At 28.8% G+C, this 17,382-nt stretch overlaps 2 protein-coding genes across 2 annotated transcripts in view; both read right to left on the bottom strand.

The window, feature by feature from the left end:
* Positions 1–3,142: 3,142 nt before the first annotated feature.
* LOC146872305 (cytochrome P450 4C1-like) lies at positions 3,143–6,048 on the bottom strand. The gene is made up of 12 exons (XM_085663418.1): positions 5,693–6,048; positions 5,515–5,621; positions 5,342–5,432; positions 4,846–5,028; positions 4,687–4,756; positions 4,488–4,614; positions 4,315–4,384; positions 4,124–4,230; positions 3,974–4,042; positions 3,695–3,869; positions 3,398–3,574; positions 3,143–3,309 (listed from the first exon to the last, which is right to left on the bottom strand). The coding sequence occupies exons 1-12, from the start codon at positions 5,865–5,867 to the stop codon at positions 3,143–3,145; spliced, it is 1,518 nt and encodes a 505-aa protein (XP_085519544.1). The 5' UTR covers positions 5,868–6,048.
* A 4,908-nt stretch (positions 6,049–10,956) lies between these two features.
* The window catches only part of LOC118450865 (glutamate receptor 2-like), a 64,021-nt gene continuing 57,595 nt past the window's right edge, over positions 10,957–17,382 (bottom strand). The window contains 8 exon segments of the mRNA XM_085663392.1: positions 10,957–11,049; positions 11,310–11,437; positions 13,936–13,983; positions 15,859–16,034; positions 16,098–16,261; positions 16,712–16,798; positions 16,907–17,112; positions 17,194–17,359. Coding sequence (XP_085519518.1) covers positions 10,957–11,049; positions 11,310–11,437; positions 13,936–13,983; positions 15,859–16,034; positions 16,098–16,261; positions 16,712–16,798; positions 16,907–17,112; positions 17,194–17,359 — 1,068 coding nt within the window.

The following is a 17,382-nucleotide window of genomic DNA, read 5'->3' on the forward strand; positions in this document are numbered from 1 at the left end:
TTCCATAACTGAGTAAATTCACCGTATAACACGTCAATTATCACAAGATCTCGAACGGAAAAAATACTGTATAGCAGTATTTCTAGACATTAGACAAGCTTTTCATAAAGTGTGGCACATCGGAGTGCTGCACAAACTTAAAAAAACTCTGCCATACTCTAAAAAGAGTATGTGTAAAAACACAATCGTAAAATCCTACCTCACTGACAGACAATTCATAGTAAAGTACTTAAATCAATCAATCACCACAGCATTCCCTTTCTTATCTGGTGTCCCACAAGGGAGTGTACTCGGTCCTTTACTACATACAATTTACACAGCAGATCTACCCACCTCAGGGGTGATAACTACGGCAACATTTGCAGATGACACTGCTCTATTAGCTTCGGACAGCGATCCTCAAAATGCAACTGAAATACAGCAATGTCATCTACACAAGCTTGAAAGATGGTGCCAAAAGTGACAAATTAACGTCAACGAAATAAATCGGCACATGTAACCTTCACGCTAAGAAAGGGAACTTACCCTCCTGTGACAATTAATGTGACAGTAATTCCAACCAGGAATTCTGTTAAATACTTGGATATGATAATAGACTGATTTGGAAACATCATATTAAATCCAAAACAACCTATCTGAAGGAAAGAGTAAGAAAGCTATATCGGCTCATTAGGAGATCATCCAAGTTAATTCTGGAGAGCAAGCTCATAATATACAAAGCCATTCTAAAACCCATTTGGACCTATGGAATTCAACTATGAAGAACCGCTAGTAACTCTAACATAGAAATTCTATAAAGATTTCAATCAAAAGCCCTGCGGAATATTTGCAATGCCCCTTGGTATGTAACAAACGAAAGGATTCATATTGATTTAAGAATTCTTACAGTCAAGGAAGAAATTGTTAACTTCAGTGAACGCTACAATATTCGTCTAGCTAAACATCCGAATCCTCTAGTAAATAAATTGCTAATAACCTCAGAACTAGTATGTAGGCTAAAAAGGTTCTACACTTCTGATCTAGGAAGAAGATTTAATTAATTTCTTTTTTTGATTAGCTTAATTAATCATTGTAATGTCGTCTTGAACTTACAACTCATGTCAGTATATCACGTCAGCAAAAATATTTATAATTCTCTATGAGAATTGATTGTATATTCCTTTATTAATAAAAAAAAAAAAATGGTCAATTTGCAGGAATGTGTATTTCAGCAAATAAAGATAATTAATTTGACGATATGTGTGTGAGTGCGAAGGAGTGAGATAATTAGGATGATATGAAATAAGAGAAAATGAAATGAAAGATATTTAGATATGATTGGTTTATTAATATAATTATAACTAAATATGCAATCATTCTGCAATTGCCGCAAATCATATCCAATTGTTTTTCTTTTCCGGCTTTTCCATAATAGCTTCATAGCTGTCACACGTGTTAATTTAACCATTATCTAATAACGAATGCTTAATGTTCTTTGTTTTTCTTTCCTGCGATGAAGTACCTATTGTGATTGTACACGTGGAATTTTAATGGTAAATATAACAATACATATCGACTAATTTAAAAAGATTTAAATAACAAATACAACATATTATATGTATGATATATGTTATATGCAATCATATATGTAGATTGTAACATATAACGATAATTACTTCTTTGGAATATCTTTAATAAGAAGAAAATTATTATATATCCATAATTCTTTCAACGAGATCTGTCGTCAAATAAAAAAAAACAGTCACATGCTAAGCTGTTGATAAATTACTTTACTAGTAATTCGGGAACCATAGTCAACTGCTGTAATCAAATGTGAAATTACATAAATCTATGTTAAAGTATGCTTCGACATCGGTCCAGAGTGTTATGCTATCTGAAATATGTGAATTTACACTTCATTCGATCGCTTCCGCGTCGCATTCGTTTTTTAATACCTCTCGGTTCGTCTGCTAGAACGAACGATATATAATAATTTTATTTTTCATCAAAAGTATTTTGTCGAGACGAATATTGATGTATATCGATGTATACCATTACATTATATAACATGTAAATTGGATTAAGTTAAACGAGATACATTAGTTTTCTTGTCTGTAAACTCTGATTTTCGAAAGAGAGAGAGAGAGAATTAGAAAGAATGTAATCATTTATAATGACATAATCTCAAGGCAACTTTCCACGTGTAATGTGCACTAGACTCGTAATCAGAGCCACCGAGAAAGGAGACAACCAGACGTCCAAGATCGATTATTATTTACTTAATTGTCATAATGATAATATGCTGATCTTATGGATGTCCCATTTTCGTTGCTTTCTTAAATTTATTTCATGTCATTCTCTTTTTTTCTCTCTCCTTCTCTAACAATCTTCGACCGAGCGATAAGAATCATATGGTGTCTTATTCATTCCAGAAAAAAATTATTAACTGTTTATCGCTAAAGATCTTTCTAATCGACCGTTATGAAATAAGGAATAAATACAGAACGAAATTTATTTTACAGAACGATTCTGTTGTATCGGTCCCAATAAACAAAAAATTATCTCGTTAAACGTATCCTAATAAAATATTAGTCCTTTATAGAGGTAATATAATACTAAAATGTCACCAATCTCGTCGTACTTTGTAGAATAAAATTTTAATATTTCATTATGAAATGAATAATTGAATTCCTCTTTCAATCACAGGTTGTTTACCTCGTCAGACATTGATCAATGCAATATTCCTAATCCGATTAGAAGTAATTTAGTACATTGCCTCACAACATGCCTTTCATAAGGTAAAGGTTAATTAAAAGAACATTACAGAGAAGAAAATCTATGACGATATATTTTTGTTATATTACAAAAAAACTATAATTTATACAAACTTTAAAAATAACAATAATAACGATCTTCAAGGTGTATAATAATACATAAACATTACATAAATTTATATGAAATGACAAGTAGACGGTTTTTATTTTATACGGATAATAATATGATTCTACTACAGACTGGATGCTATTACTCACAGAATTCGTTATTTGTAAATATATATATATATATGTAATTATGTATTATATATGTATAGATATATATATATATATATATATATATATATATATATACATATATATTCATGCATGTGTATTCTATGTTTTGGTTAATTTCTTCCTTCAAATTTTAATCTTATTGGTTTCGTCGGTTTTAATGTGATGCTCAACTTTACATCCATTTTTGCAATTTCTATTGGCTTGTCTATTGTAATTCTAAATCTTTTTATCAGCGTAGCGATGATCGTTGCCATTTGTACCATTGCAAAATGTTGACCTAAAAAAATAAAATCAATTGCAAATGCATTTTATTTTGGAACTTTCTGGAATATACTTTCAAATAATCCATAGAAGTATGCAATTACCTATGCAATTTCTTCTACCGTAACTAAAAGGAAAGAAATAGGTAGAAGAATTCCTTTCCGGTAGGAATCTATCAGGATCAAATACTAGTGGCCGTGGCCAATATTTCGCGTTTCTATGTATTTTATAGATGGGAAATACTGCTGTACATCCTTTTGGTATGGTCCAATTTTTAATAACTTAATATAATTAATAAATAAATATTAGTACTATAAAATACGTTCATATTATTAATAATGAAATATTAAACGTAAAACAATGAAAAGATATATATAAAATCATTTTGAATGCCGAGGTACCTTTTATATCTTCCATTACTTTCCGTCCGAAGAGAGGACCTGCAGGAAACAGACGTAACGTTTCCTTGATGACACGTTCCAACAGTTTCATACTTTTAATATCAGTATATGACATTGGAACATATTTTTGATTGTCCGTGCAGTAAATTCTATTAACTTCCTCATATACATTGTCCTTTGTGATCAAAGATTTGGAAGGAATGATAAGAAGTTAATATGAATATAATTTACGTCGGTTACGTAATGACAAATTATTAAGAAAATGTTATGTATACGTACTTGAATTTCCGGGAATGTTGCAAGCATTAAGAGGACAAAGCTAATGGTTGTGGCTGAAGTTTCGCTTCCCTGTAAGTAATATACAGTTTTCCTTAATTGTCATGAATAAAAAAATATTTATTGGAATTAAAAATAATAAATACGACTTACAGCTATAATTATTGTATTCATTTCATCGCGTATATCTTTCTCCGTATATTCTTCTCCTTCGTTTGATAACTCGAATAAAAAATCGAAAAGTGTCTTCTGTTTTTCTCCTTTAAAGATGAACAAGAATCTATCATTAATAAATGACATGATTGAAAATTAAACTTTATTAAAGGTATATTGCTTATTTATACCTAACATTTCCTCCGTCAAATTCCGATTAACTTTACTTCTTATCATAGATTCCATTTTTTCATTGATTATCTTTAGGAACATAAATAATGATATGTAAAGAAAATATTATATTAAAATTTCTTAATTTTGAAATGATGTAATGAAATTTTTAAAATGTTTGCTTTAATGATACCTTGTATGTTATGTTATCTAGGTGAGCCAAGCACTCTTGAAATTTCTTTCCACTTGCAGTGTTATAAAAAATTATGTTCGGATGTAACCATAATTTAAGGATTCTTTGTGTTGCTATATCCATCCCACTGAAAGTGCACACAAAAAATGTTAGAAGTATACATAATATATAACAAAAATGAAAGTATCATTATTACTACCATATAATTGATTCAGCTAATTTACAATCAGGATTTGTCAGCGAATTTAGTTGCGTATCCAGCGTGGCATCTTCCAATATAAAGTTTAGCAAAATTATAGTAATTTCAAATAAATGAATATAAATTTTATAAACATTAAAAATTTCTAAATTAAAATACCATATATTATATCCAAAGTACAGCGAAAGACATAATCAAAAATGTCTATTTCTCCTCCAACCAATGTTTCCAATTTTTCCGTTAATGCGATAGAATGATTAACAAATACATCCATATGTGACTTTATATTTTTCATATGGAACATTTTATTTAAAACTTTTCGATGTGAATCCCATACTGATGCTAAAATCAAATCAATAAGAAAGCAATTAGTGTTTAATTTACATATTTCACTTATTTTACATAATTTACATGTTACTTTAATTTACATATTTTATTTAATTTCTTCGTCTTTACGTACATGTTATAATAAAAGAGAAAAGATATTGTGCATATTCATATAATATATTCATTTGTATGTGTAAGTAAAGGAGCCAAAATTTTTTATTATTCTATTTCATAAAATTAAATGTTACAGAAAAGAATATATTAGATAGTACACACTTAATATAATTATTTTTGTACTAGTAAACAATGTGGAAGATATATACTTCACCTGGAGCAGTTAACAAACCATTGCCCAGAAAAGGTTTCATTTTTTCATATTCCTCACTCTTATCAGTAATATTTGGACTATTGAGTACAGTCTTCCGAAAAAAAATACAAAATTAAAAATGAAGAGATTATGAAATTATTAAGAATTATTAAAATAACACTAACAGAACTTACCTTGACATATTCAGGATCCTCTATTACCAAAAATAATTTCGCGCCTATCCATACACGCCACAATAATTGATAATTCTTACCAATATTTAGCATTTGTTTGACTAGAGCTAGAATAGAGATTATAAATAATTATTGTATGAAATACTTAAATATAAAAGTATTAATGATATAAATTTACCTGTTGTGTCGCCAATAAATAGATGAGCATTTCCAATTATAGGAAATGCTTTTGGTCCAGGAATTCCTTTGATAATATTAAACATATGTAATTTATTTAAAAAGTATTCTGCTATTCCATAATATAGTTCAAATAAAATTGTTAGAATACTAATTAATATTACAGTGAAATACATGATGAATTGTATCAATAGGAATATATATATAAACAACTTAAATATAATTGAAAATAATCTTATATCCCTAATAATAATTGTTGAGATTTACGGATAATTTGATAGCACCGCGCAACGACTCCTACTACACTTCTGTTCTTACAGAAACTGAGGATGGAATAGATAAGCGAGGAATATTTAAAGAAAGCAGAAATCTGACTTTGCTCACGTGATTACCACTCTGGCACTCCTCTTTTTTGATTGGACAAGAACAGTGTAAAACGATCGGAGATGGCACCAAAATTTGATTCTATCCCCACTTCTTATTAATACAAGAAGTGCGATGTCCGAACATTGTGTTATAAACCGGTTTTAAATTAATTTTTTATTGGAATGATGAATATCTTATAAATCCAATGTTTATACGCTTTTTATTTTCATATATATTTCTGCTTTAATTGTGTGAATGTAGACAAATGTTTAATTAGTATTAAAAATTGAGTAGGAACTAGAAAATCTAGAAGAACGTATTTTTAAATTTTTACTAAACTTTAAGAAAATTAATTTATAAAAATTTAGAAATAAGTATGAACTTCAATGTTTTTATCCGTTGATCATTTATTATATAGAATCTTATGAAATAATCAGATCCTCTTGTAGTTTTTAACAATTCTTATTTTATACTGTAAGGATAGCACGTAAAATGAAACACTTCCTCTTCTTTTATTTATCGTAAATTACCGCCATCATATGTGTCATGATGTATTCAATATAGATATATTCTTCTATTTATGATATTTTTCTTCTTATTATTTCTATAGTAACACTATGCCGTCCGCACGTCTCGTAAAAATTTATTCGTTTGGCGCCGGCTGTGCTAATTTTGATTACTTGGCTTGTCGCCTGCCGTTTTTGACAATTTCGGGAGATTATAAATTGTTAAGTATTACTAATCTCATCGTTAGTTCTCATAAGTTCTCAACCCTGTTCCCTTTCATGAAATTTCGAAGGTATATAAACGTAAATAAATACAAAGTTTGTTTGTTTTATATATTTGTTTTTTTTTTGCATTTTCTTTGGTACTTAGTATTTATCTTTCATATGGTATGCAGCAAAACAATCTCAACCGTAGCGTCCGCTGAATTCTTCTTATAGGTATTTCACTATCTTCCGATGATTCTGCTTCACTTTCATTTTTTTGATTTCCATTGTCTTCCTCCTAATCGGCCAAGTCATTCAGAACGTCAGACAAGACGTCCGCGCATTCATCCTAAATAATCGTATCGTCTCTTTCTTCTGCCATGATGAAAGGGCACAAGTACATATAAACACAAAAAACTTGTTGACGTATATAACTTATTGTTACCTAAACTAAACACCTACAGAATGCAAGAATACTAAAGTACTGTCGCCGACCATTGAAAGATAATATGCACACAGCAATGTGATGTCATCAGTCATTAGCCGATAATTTGAGCCCGACAGCACTGTGGTGTCGCCGGACGGCATAGTAGTAATAATAGTAGTAACTGAAATAATATAAAGTGAACTCACACAGAAAAAACCATAAGGTAATAACACTGGGAGAAAAATCTCGCAGAAAATCTGGAAAAGACCTTGACTTTTGATCCTTATTAAAAATAATATAGAATGTATACGTTCACTAATATATGATATATATGTTCATTAATTTTGTAAAAGTAATCGACAAATGTATATACTTAATATTCATATTTAATTCAACAAAATTATACTATTGCTGTATCATATCACGGATCACCGCGAAATTCTCGTCAGGTATTAGTGGAAAAAATGTACAGAAATGTAAGAGATTCAATAGTAACAATTTACTAAATTATCAAATAAGGATAAGGAGTAAGTAAATTAGTTCATTAGTTTCGTTAGAATTGAACGTATGATTTCTTGTGTTACTAATCTAAATGCTAGCAAATGTGCTACAAATTGCTTAAATAATCTCTATATTTTTAATTTATAAATTTTATTGAAGAACTACAAACATCACAGTAATACATTTTTTCTTCGAAAAATGTCGAAAACCCTGACGCAACACTGACGCGACCCTGACGCAACCCTGACGCAACTCTGACGCAAACTTGACGCAACCCTGACGCAACCCTGACGCAACACAGAGAATAAAAAGATATACAAGGAAAGTCAATAAATGTAGGCCCATGTTTGTGAAAAAAATGTCAAATAAGATATTGCAAAGGAAACAAGACTATAAACATCTCTTTCAAATCCAAAAAATATGTGTGTGACAAATTTTTCATTCAGGACTCGATAATTTGCAAAAAATGCTCTAAATATGAATAATGTTTATTTCAAAATTCAGAAATAACTGGAAATTTTGTTTTCTTATTTTTATGCATTCTTTTAATTGAATAAATACACAAATCACAATTTGGAGATAATTATATCATTCACACACCAATTCCGCTATATAATTCTATATTATTCTATATTCTATATAATTCTATAATCTATATTCTATATAATTCTATATAACGCTATATATTCATTCCGCTAAAATAATGCCGCTTAGTCATTTGACACACAGAACATATGAATGTTATTTAATCTTTCTGTTTTATAATAACTATGTCGTACTCTCTTAAATTCTTCCGTTTTTCGCTGAGCATCATCTTCTTTGCAAACGGATCTTCCGAATTTTACAAATAGAAATATTTCATCGTTATTGTATTATCGTAAATATTTTAAATATTAATATGTAATGTTAGATTATTTATATATAATAGTAGTATAAATGCAAAAAAGTTATTTTGATTTCTTCACTCAAATACATTAAACAATCTTATTCAGTACGTGCCAGTTAATAAGACAGATAATTTGAGAAATTTTAAGAAACTTTTGCGACCATCTAATTTACTTTTGAATTAGTTTTACATATAACTCAGAATTTCGATCTTCCGTGGAATTATTTATGTAAAAAAAAGTTATGCGCAGTGAAACAATATACCCAAAGTATACAAATTCATTGAAATTAAACAATGTTGCTGAAAATCATATAGTTCACTGTGAAAAGATATATAATAAAGTTATAAAAAATTGAAAACGACAAAAAGTATATGCAATTTTAAAATCATTAAATTCCACGGAACATGGTTTGAACGATTACGTTTGAATCTTCCTACAATTTGCTGGTATATTGTTTATTTTGTAATGATGAACCCAACTCGATATAAATCTTTAATAAATGAATTACAGGTAAACGATCATACTGTTGTCGATTAGACAAATTTTTGTTGAAGAGTAAGTAAAGTACTCCTTATATTATTTATTTATGTTTGTTATTAAGTAACGTTTTTTGTATACTGTATTAACTCTAGTTAAGTTATTTTCAAAAATTGATTATGAATGGACAAAAAATATTGGTGGAGATGGTAAAATCGTAGAATTAGATGAAGCTAAAGTAGGCGAGAGGAGGTACAATTACTGAGTTGCGTCTTTCTGTTTTCGCTATCCATGCATGTACTTTGGTTTATTCGTCTCATTATATGTCATAATACTCAAAATAAATGCAATATTATTCAATAATTATGCAATATTATAAATGCAATATTTTCTTGTTAATAACTTGTTAATAAACGATAACCGAAGATTAAGTTATAAGAAAGATGAGCTCTATAATACACGTCAAGATCAAGGTCATCGGAAATCTATCCCCTCATCTTCATTTTTACCAAACATAAATCAAGAAATATTGAAGGAAATCTGCAAGTCCCTGCTGACAAAATATACCCCAAATCTCCAAAATATTATCGATCAATAAATATCTGGCTTTACGATCGGTTCCATTTTTTATTTTCAGAAAAATCAATAAAATTGATGCAGCAATTAATACTCCAAACATAACAATCCAAACAGACTGAGTGGAAGTTTATAAAAATAACATTTTTATTATTCATAAAAGTTAACGCATAAAATAACAAGAAATAACAAATTTGACTGCAAATTTTCGTACTAAGAGGTAAGATGATTTATAATGATTTCCAATGTAAAATTTAGAATGACATAAAGTTCTCCTAATATTCTACCGATTATACTGTCTAATTCGCTATCCTTGTTTATAGTTATGAATGAAGAAATTTAAAAAAGAAAAAGGAGAAAGGAGAAAGCAGAGACAAATATTGTTAAGCAAAAAAAGATCTAAATATTTTACCTCAATCATAACAGCTTCCATAATTAAATTCTGTAAATTATCTTTGATAAAGAAAATTTGGAACATCACTTTATTGATTCCTTTCTCTAAGCTCCAAATCGCTACATCATTAATCTCGATTTGATGCGTATCGACCGAATACCATTCTCGTAAAATGTTTTCCGTACCACAACGGACCAACATTTTCAGAGTTGAATTTTAAATGAAATATATTACCTGGTGGTTTGTGACAATAATTGGAATCACTTTCCTTATAAATAACTTTCACTAGCTATACAGCTGATGTCAAAGGTACTTGTTTCTAATAAAAACTCATTCATAGCGTTGTAATTAGAGATCATCATTATGTAATACAGTCGTATAATTCGGTTCAAGTATTTCCTGGAATTGAGAGAAATGCAAATTCGTGCTCGCAATACTTTCACGATAAAGTGCTCGATTTCATTTGAACATCGTTGTTGTCATTTCCATTTCTGAAAAAAAAAGAAAAATATAATAGAAGTAAAGAGAAAAAAAGGGAAAATACGTTTACCTTCCATTGATTCGGCATATAAAAATATTACAAATTTCGATCCATACAATTTACAAATATCTATGATGAAATAAATCTGATCGTCGTAGACAGAATGAAATTCGTTTGATCTTACTGTCTTCGAAAAAAAATGAAAAAGGAGAAGAATGGCACAAAACATCATTTCAATGGCACAAACAATGCCATTTTTTTCGTCTGTTGATTGAATAATAATCTAAGGCTATTATTCAATTTTAACGAATCGGCAATTATTCAGTAAAATGAAAAATCCGATAGCGGAAGAAGATCACGCGAGATTGAATTTTTTAACTATTGAAAGGATTATTATCACGTCCTTTATTATGATTTTCGTGTAGATTGGAAGTCACGTGTGCATATTAGTGCGGAGAAAATGATCTTATCTTTTGATCTAATTGTATTAGGATCGTTGATTTAATAGCAGATCTTGCGCTCAAGAACATACGTCTACACTACAGATAAATAATACGAATAATAGATCGTCTTTTGTTTTTTCAAAATTATTCATACAGTTTTGTTTTAGCCATCCTACGCATATATCCTACAGGATAGAGTGTAAGAGGAGAGAATATATTAAAAATAATGAACACTTTCGTGATCCCTTTTTATCTTTACGTGATCTGTACGTCAAATTGGCGGTCAGAATATAAATTTTATATCATATTACATAAATATATGTAAATCCATGAATGTAACTACGTAACATAGTTACTGAAAATTTATCATAATAAGCCATACCACGAGCAATGGCAAGTTGATAAGTACCGTCGGCAATGAAGCTCTCCAATGAATCAAATAGTAAGACACGAATGACAAATGTTAGAAAGTTTATCAAAGCAGCTGAATAAGCGACAAAAAAGACAATAATTATAGAAATATAGAGAGATATGCTATTCGTAATGATGATTTATCACAGAAATATATAGGAAAGGAATAATTTGATTAAATGTATCTATTAGAAAAATGAAATTCAACGTAAATCGAGTAATATTAAATCAAACCAACCAGTCCTTGTTGGCAAAATATACCCCAAATTCACAAAAATTTATTAACGAATAAATATTTTATTTTACGATTGTTTTTACCTTTCATTTTCAGAAAATCAGGACGATCGATGAAATAGTTATTATTCCTAACATAGCAGTCCAAAAGGAACAAGTAAGAATTCAGAAAAGTAAGAATTTTTTAATTTATATAGTATCTTGAACGGCAATGAAGTATCTTCAATCGACGCCATTTTTTTTCGTCTGTCGATTGAATTAATATTGAACTATTTTACAATTTGAACGAATCGACGACTATTAAGGGAAATGAACATTTGTGTATCCGATAGCGAAAGTAGATAATAAGAGATTAAATTTTTTAATTATTAAAAGGATTATTTTCTGGTCGTTTATTATGATTATCATGCAGATCACGCAATGTTCATGTGCGTATTAGTGCAGAGAAAGTAATTTTATATGTTTTATATATATATATATATATATATATATATATATATATATATATATATATATCTATTCTATATCTTAGCCTGTATAGATTTATTATCTATCAATTAGTAAACCTTCTTTTTATTTACTTTTTGTGTTGTTTCTTTTTCTTTCTTGATGTTTAAATACATCCATACACAAATATGTACTGGCACATATATGAGTATACATATTTATATTCGTTTTGTTAATGTATCTGCATACATACATACATATTCCACGTTTATATTCTTGCATATAGGATGGTGAAATGTTGATAGAAATTGCTCAAATATCATTTCCATTGAAATAATTTTACAGACATTTTGATCGATAAAATTGGCACAATTACTAAAAAAATAATCTACGACAACGACACTTCTCAGTAAATATATGTGAGATGGAAGATTATAGCATTAGTTAGTTCTATGTGTCTGTACACGAGATAAGTCGCACGATGAGCGAACGAAAATATAATCTATTCCTTGTGAGGTGCATTTGTTTATAAAAAGAAGGGAGAGAACTGAGGTATTGGGAGTGAAAATAAAAGGGAAGTGCAGCTTGAGTGACAAATAAGACAAAATATCGAAAGGGACAAAGAGAAATATAAAATTCTGAATGCATATGTATAAATGTGAATGGGTATAAGAAATGCTATAAGATAGACAAAAGGTGAGAAAAAGGTTAATGGAGGACAGTCTCGATTAGATCAAGCAAAGAGTAACGAGAAAAGGTCTTAAACAGACGAAATGAAGAGTAAATAGAACGTAAGGTGATCTTGAATAGAACAACTTAAAAGTAAAGTATATAAGAAATAGTTATATAAGAAATATTATATTAAGAAATATATAAGAAATAGTTATATCTATAAAATTGTAGTAGTGATTAAAAATATATAATAAAGACAGTACACAAATTTGTTTATATCATTAATTAAATAATATGTTTCATGTGAATTTATTATATAGTCTGAATTAACAGACGAAAATGAAAAATAACCTTTCACAAAAAATATTTATTCAAGATAAATTTTCCACTAGTTATGTAATATGAGAAAATCACTAAAATAATTTCATTGTATGATATATATATATATGTATATATATATCTTTTATTATTAATCTATATTACATAGATACATATTATTAGCATATATTTTGTATACAAAACATAATATATATAACATATAATAAGATACATCTGTGCATATGTGTCTATGTGTGTATTACAGGTTTATTCGTAGTGTTTAGTACCATGGAAAATTTGACCCGTTAATAAAACCATATTGACTTCAAAACGATAGAAAAATATATTTATTAAAAATTTCGAGGAAATGTAATTCAATTATGCGAAACTTAAATTCGAATAATACATAAAATATGAAAAATAAAATCTTTTTTAATTATTAAATACATAAATATATCATATTTTGTGCAAGTACAAAAACCGAAACAATTCGAAAATATTAAAGTCTGTGTATACATATTCGATAAATAAAGAAAATATCTTATATACACCTCTATATCTACAGTATAATGAAAATGTTTTGTTTCAATGAAAAACTGTTATACACAAATATCGACGGTATGAATTGTGCATGAAAGTCAAGAAACAGCGTTGCGATATCTCGGAGATCTGAGCACAAGAAAATACGATAAACGCTCGCCAAACACGCAAATCATCTCAGAAAGGATTTCAAGATGCTCATTCCACTGCTGAAGGAACATCATATGTGCCAGGAATCGCTGATTAAAAGTAAGTAAAAAAAATCACTTTATCACCCAAACAACCGGATACTTACTTTCTTTTGCATTTTTCTCGAAATTACAATTTTCGACCTAACCGGAAAGAAATCTCGGAAAATACCAGGTTGATTGTCTTGAAATTTGGATACTATACTCTCAGATACATTATCTATAATATAGCATTTGATTTTTATGATACATTAATTAGTTTTTTAATATTAATTATTCTGTTGTCAAGTTATTATGCAAAAATAGTATTTCTCAAGATAAAACAAAATCCGTACACTATTTTATAGTCATAACACCCACGAATAAAAAAATATATTTCTTTTCAAATGCGTCATTACAGAAATCTGCTTTCAATCAGTGATGTGCATTCCGACCGAGAACCTCTGCGGCATCAACTGCAGCGCTGCCGTTTCTTAATGTTTTAGAATAATTTTTCTATGACAGATTGTTTAATCTATAAACTAGCATGTGGCCAAAAAATATTCGTTTAATATATTTGAGTTTATAGATTTTTAAAAATAAGCCCATTTTTCGAGCGCTCTGGATCTTCAGACCACTTAATTTGCGGAAAAGCGGTGAACGGTATTTATTGAAGACCTTTAACGGTTTCTGAACTTTGTGTAGCTCCTCTTATTCATCGAAATCAGTCGATCTACTCTACTCTGACAATTAAAGGAAAAGACGGACGGTGGACAGATCCTCCGTATTTAACGACCATCATCGCTAGTTCAGTGCAAAAGCGCTTCTGAACGAGCTCTCGTAATTGCACCCTTACGAAGTAACAGTTTTCTTGGAGTTATTATGCCAGCGGCGTAATAAATATAAAATAAAAATTTTTTCTTATCACAATGAACGTATATCAAGAATATTGTTAATCATACACGAAATTATAATATTTTTTTATTAAGTATATTTGTTAATAATAACTTCATTTCTATTAAATCGTATAACAGCTATAGGGATCTTAATCTTAACAAGGATTAATTTATTAATAAATAAAATTACTATGATTCCATTCAATAATATATTATAGAAATGGTTAAAAAAAATTCTTTAGTGTCACAATTTTCCTTCAGAAAGCTGTTTTATTTACAGACATTGAACATACTAAAAGCGTAGCGTGATAGAAACGACATTTTTAATAATACTCATATCGACAAGCATTAATTATTAATCAGACATTCATAAAATTTCCTATAGTTAAGTCATAATAGTTGTTACATTAATGTATGGACGATCGTGTTAGGATGCTCCATACATTTATTTATTAAAATTGCTCCGCCATCAACCTATTCAGTGATTTTCAGTTATTACGTTATTACTTGAAAAAAACGACCAAAGAAGAATCAGAAAAAATAAACGTTTCGCTACACAGAGTCAAAGGAAATTAAATCTTAGGATTATTTCAGGGTGATTTTATATGTAAGGTTCGATGAAGATTTGCTAAAAAACGATGAGAGAAAATTGACTTTAACCTTGAAATTCAAGATCAATTTTTTTATGCGTGCATTGCATTCTATTCGTCGTGAGAATAAAAAGTTTAAAAGGTATCATTGGTCAGAGCTCAACCGTTCTCTTGAAAAGTAACTTTAAAGTTGTAATAATACTTTGAATTCTTTTATTTAAACAGTGTTTACATTAACAGATACATATAAAGTTAATAGCTTATTAATGAAAAAACAGTAGGAAACCACATAATATAATCTCAGAAATGTATTTAAATTTAATAAGAATTAGTAGTAAATGATTATATCCAGAAGAAATGCCAAATCAACATAATTTTTAGCGGCTAGAACTAATGGATTTAGAATCATTCCATTAGAAAATTATAATCTGAATATAAAAATTCATTGTGCACATATATTATTGTTATCGCTGATATTCTATGTAAGCATATTTACTATTTGTGTAATTTTTTGCAATATTTCTAATAACTTTTTGCTTCATACATAAAATCCTGACAATTTAATCGACGGGATACTTTAAATTGACATATTTAAAATCGACATATTCTTCCTTTTACAAACGATAATACTCTTCTCTATGATTAGTACACAAGTACTCAAAACGATGCCAATTAACATAAAAAAAATAAGAGATATTACGTTAGTTAGAAGAACCGGTTGGTGCTTGATCATGTCATTGGATTTCTTTATAAATATCGTTTCTTTTAAACGATTTATCATACCATTGCCGACAAATTTCTGCAAACTGAGCTAATGCTTTAACATATGATAAGTAAAAATTTATATTATTAGATTTTTGTGTTCTTACTGAATATTGATGATGTCGGTGAATGGATTGTGCTTAGATAAAATTATAGCCAAACAGTTTATACGTCCTGTTCCAACTTGAATCACATTACATGGTAGTTTATTATCTATATTCTTTTTCATTTCATCATACGTGTAAATTGCTAGTTTTGGATTGTTACAAATCTGTAATATGTCAATGTATATTAATAATAAAACTGTATACAGAATGTAACGAAACTAACCGTCAAATAATATATTCTTCATATGTATCTTCAATAATATATTCTATATGGAATTACATTCAATATACATTCAGTATTAAAATAAGAAATTTCAATATTAATAAGATCGAATATTAGGGAAATTCTGTATAACAAAACATTTAGCACAGTCGTTATATCTTTGTACGTTAGTATTTTCGATTTAATTTCAGCAAATAAATAAAACATAATAACAATATATTAATCATAAGATTTAGGACAATATTTTTCTTCTTCTCACATATAAGGAATATATTCCTGTAATATCGTTACAGTCTGTACATGTAAATGTTATTCCTTTTATGTGTATGTGTGTGTATGTGTGTATGTGTGTATGTACGTATGTATGTCTGTGTATAATACTCGATCGTACTCTTTTAAATCCCAGTGCAGTTATGGGGAATTTTTCTTCGCCTAGCATCAACTTCATTATTTTTTTCGCAAGTGGCTTTTACGAATTCTACAAATAAATATATTTCTTTGTCTTTCTGTACTTCTGTTTTCGTACTTACATATATATGCATTGAATAACTTAAGTTACATTTAATGATGTTTCTATCATACTTACTGCAAACATATCATAAGCTGATCCATGAAAAACGACAAGTTAATAAGTACCATCTTGAACGAAGCCCTCTAATGAGTGAAAGGGTAAGATACGGATAGATAACGTTAAAAAACTTATCAAAGCTGCTGAATAGGCAGTCCATAAAACGGTAACTAGAAGAAATATAGAGAAGTATGATATTCTTAACGAAGATCTACCAGAGAAATCTACAAAGAAGGAATACTTTGTGGAAATATAATTATTAAAAGAATCAAATGAAACGAGAAACAGGAAACATCGAATCAAACCTGTCAATCCCTGATGACAAAATATACCCCAAATCTCCAGAAAATTATCGGACAATAAATGTTCTGTTTTACGAACGTTCCCATGTTTTATTTTGAAAAATGCCACTAAGATCGACGCAGCAATTAACAGTCCAAACGTAGCAATCCAAACGGAATTAGAGAAAGTCTATAAAAATAACAATTTTATAA

Source organism: Vespa mandarinia, chromosome 21 (assembly GCF_050613455.1).
Source record: "Vespa mandarinia isolate Hongniang chromosome 21, ASM5061345v1, whole genome shotgun sequence".
Classification (NCBI taxonomy): Eukaryota; Metazoa; Arthropoda; class Insecta; order Hymenoptera; family Vespidae; genus Vespa; species Vespa mandarinia.

Bases quoted from the DNA above. Each gene is read 5' to 3' on its own strand.
- LOC146872305 (XM_085663418.1), bottom strand. From the start codon at position 5,867: ATGTATTTCACTGTAATATTAATTAGTATTCTAACAATTTTATTTGAA. The intron at 5,433-5,514 runs GTAAGTTCTGTT...TTTTTTCGGAAG, and splicing joins AGGATCCTGAATATGTCAAG to ACTGTACTCAATAGTCCAAA. The intron at 3,310-3,397 runs GTAATTGCATAC...TTATTTTTTTAG, and splicing joins CGGTAGAAGAAATTGCATAG to GTCAACATTTTGCAATGGTA.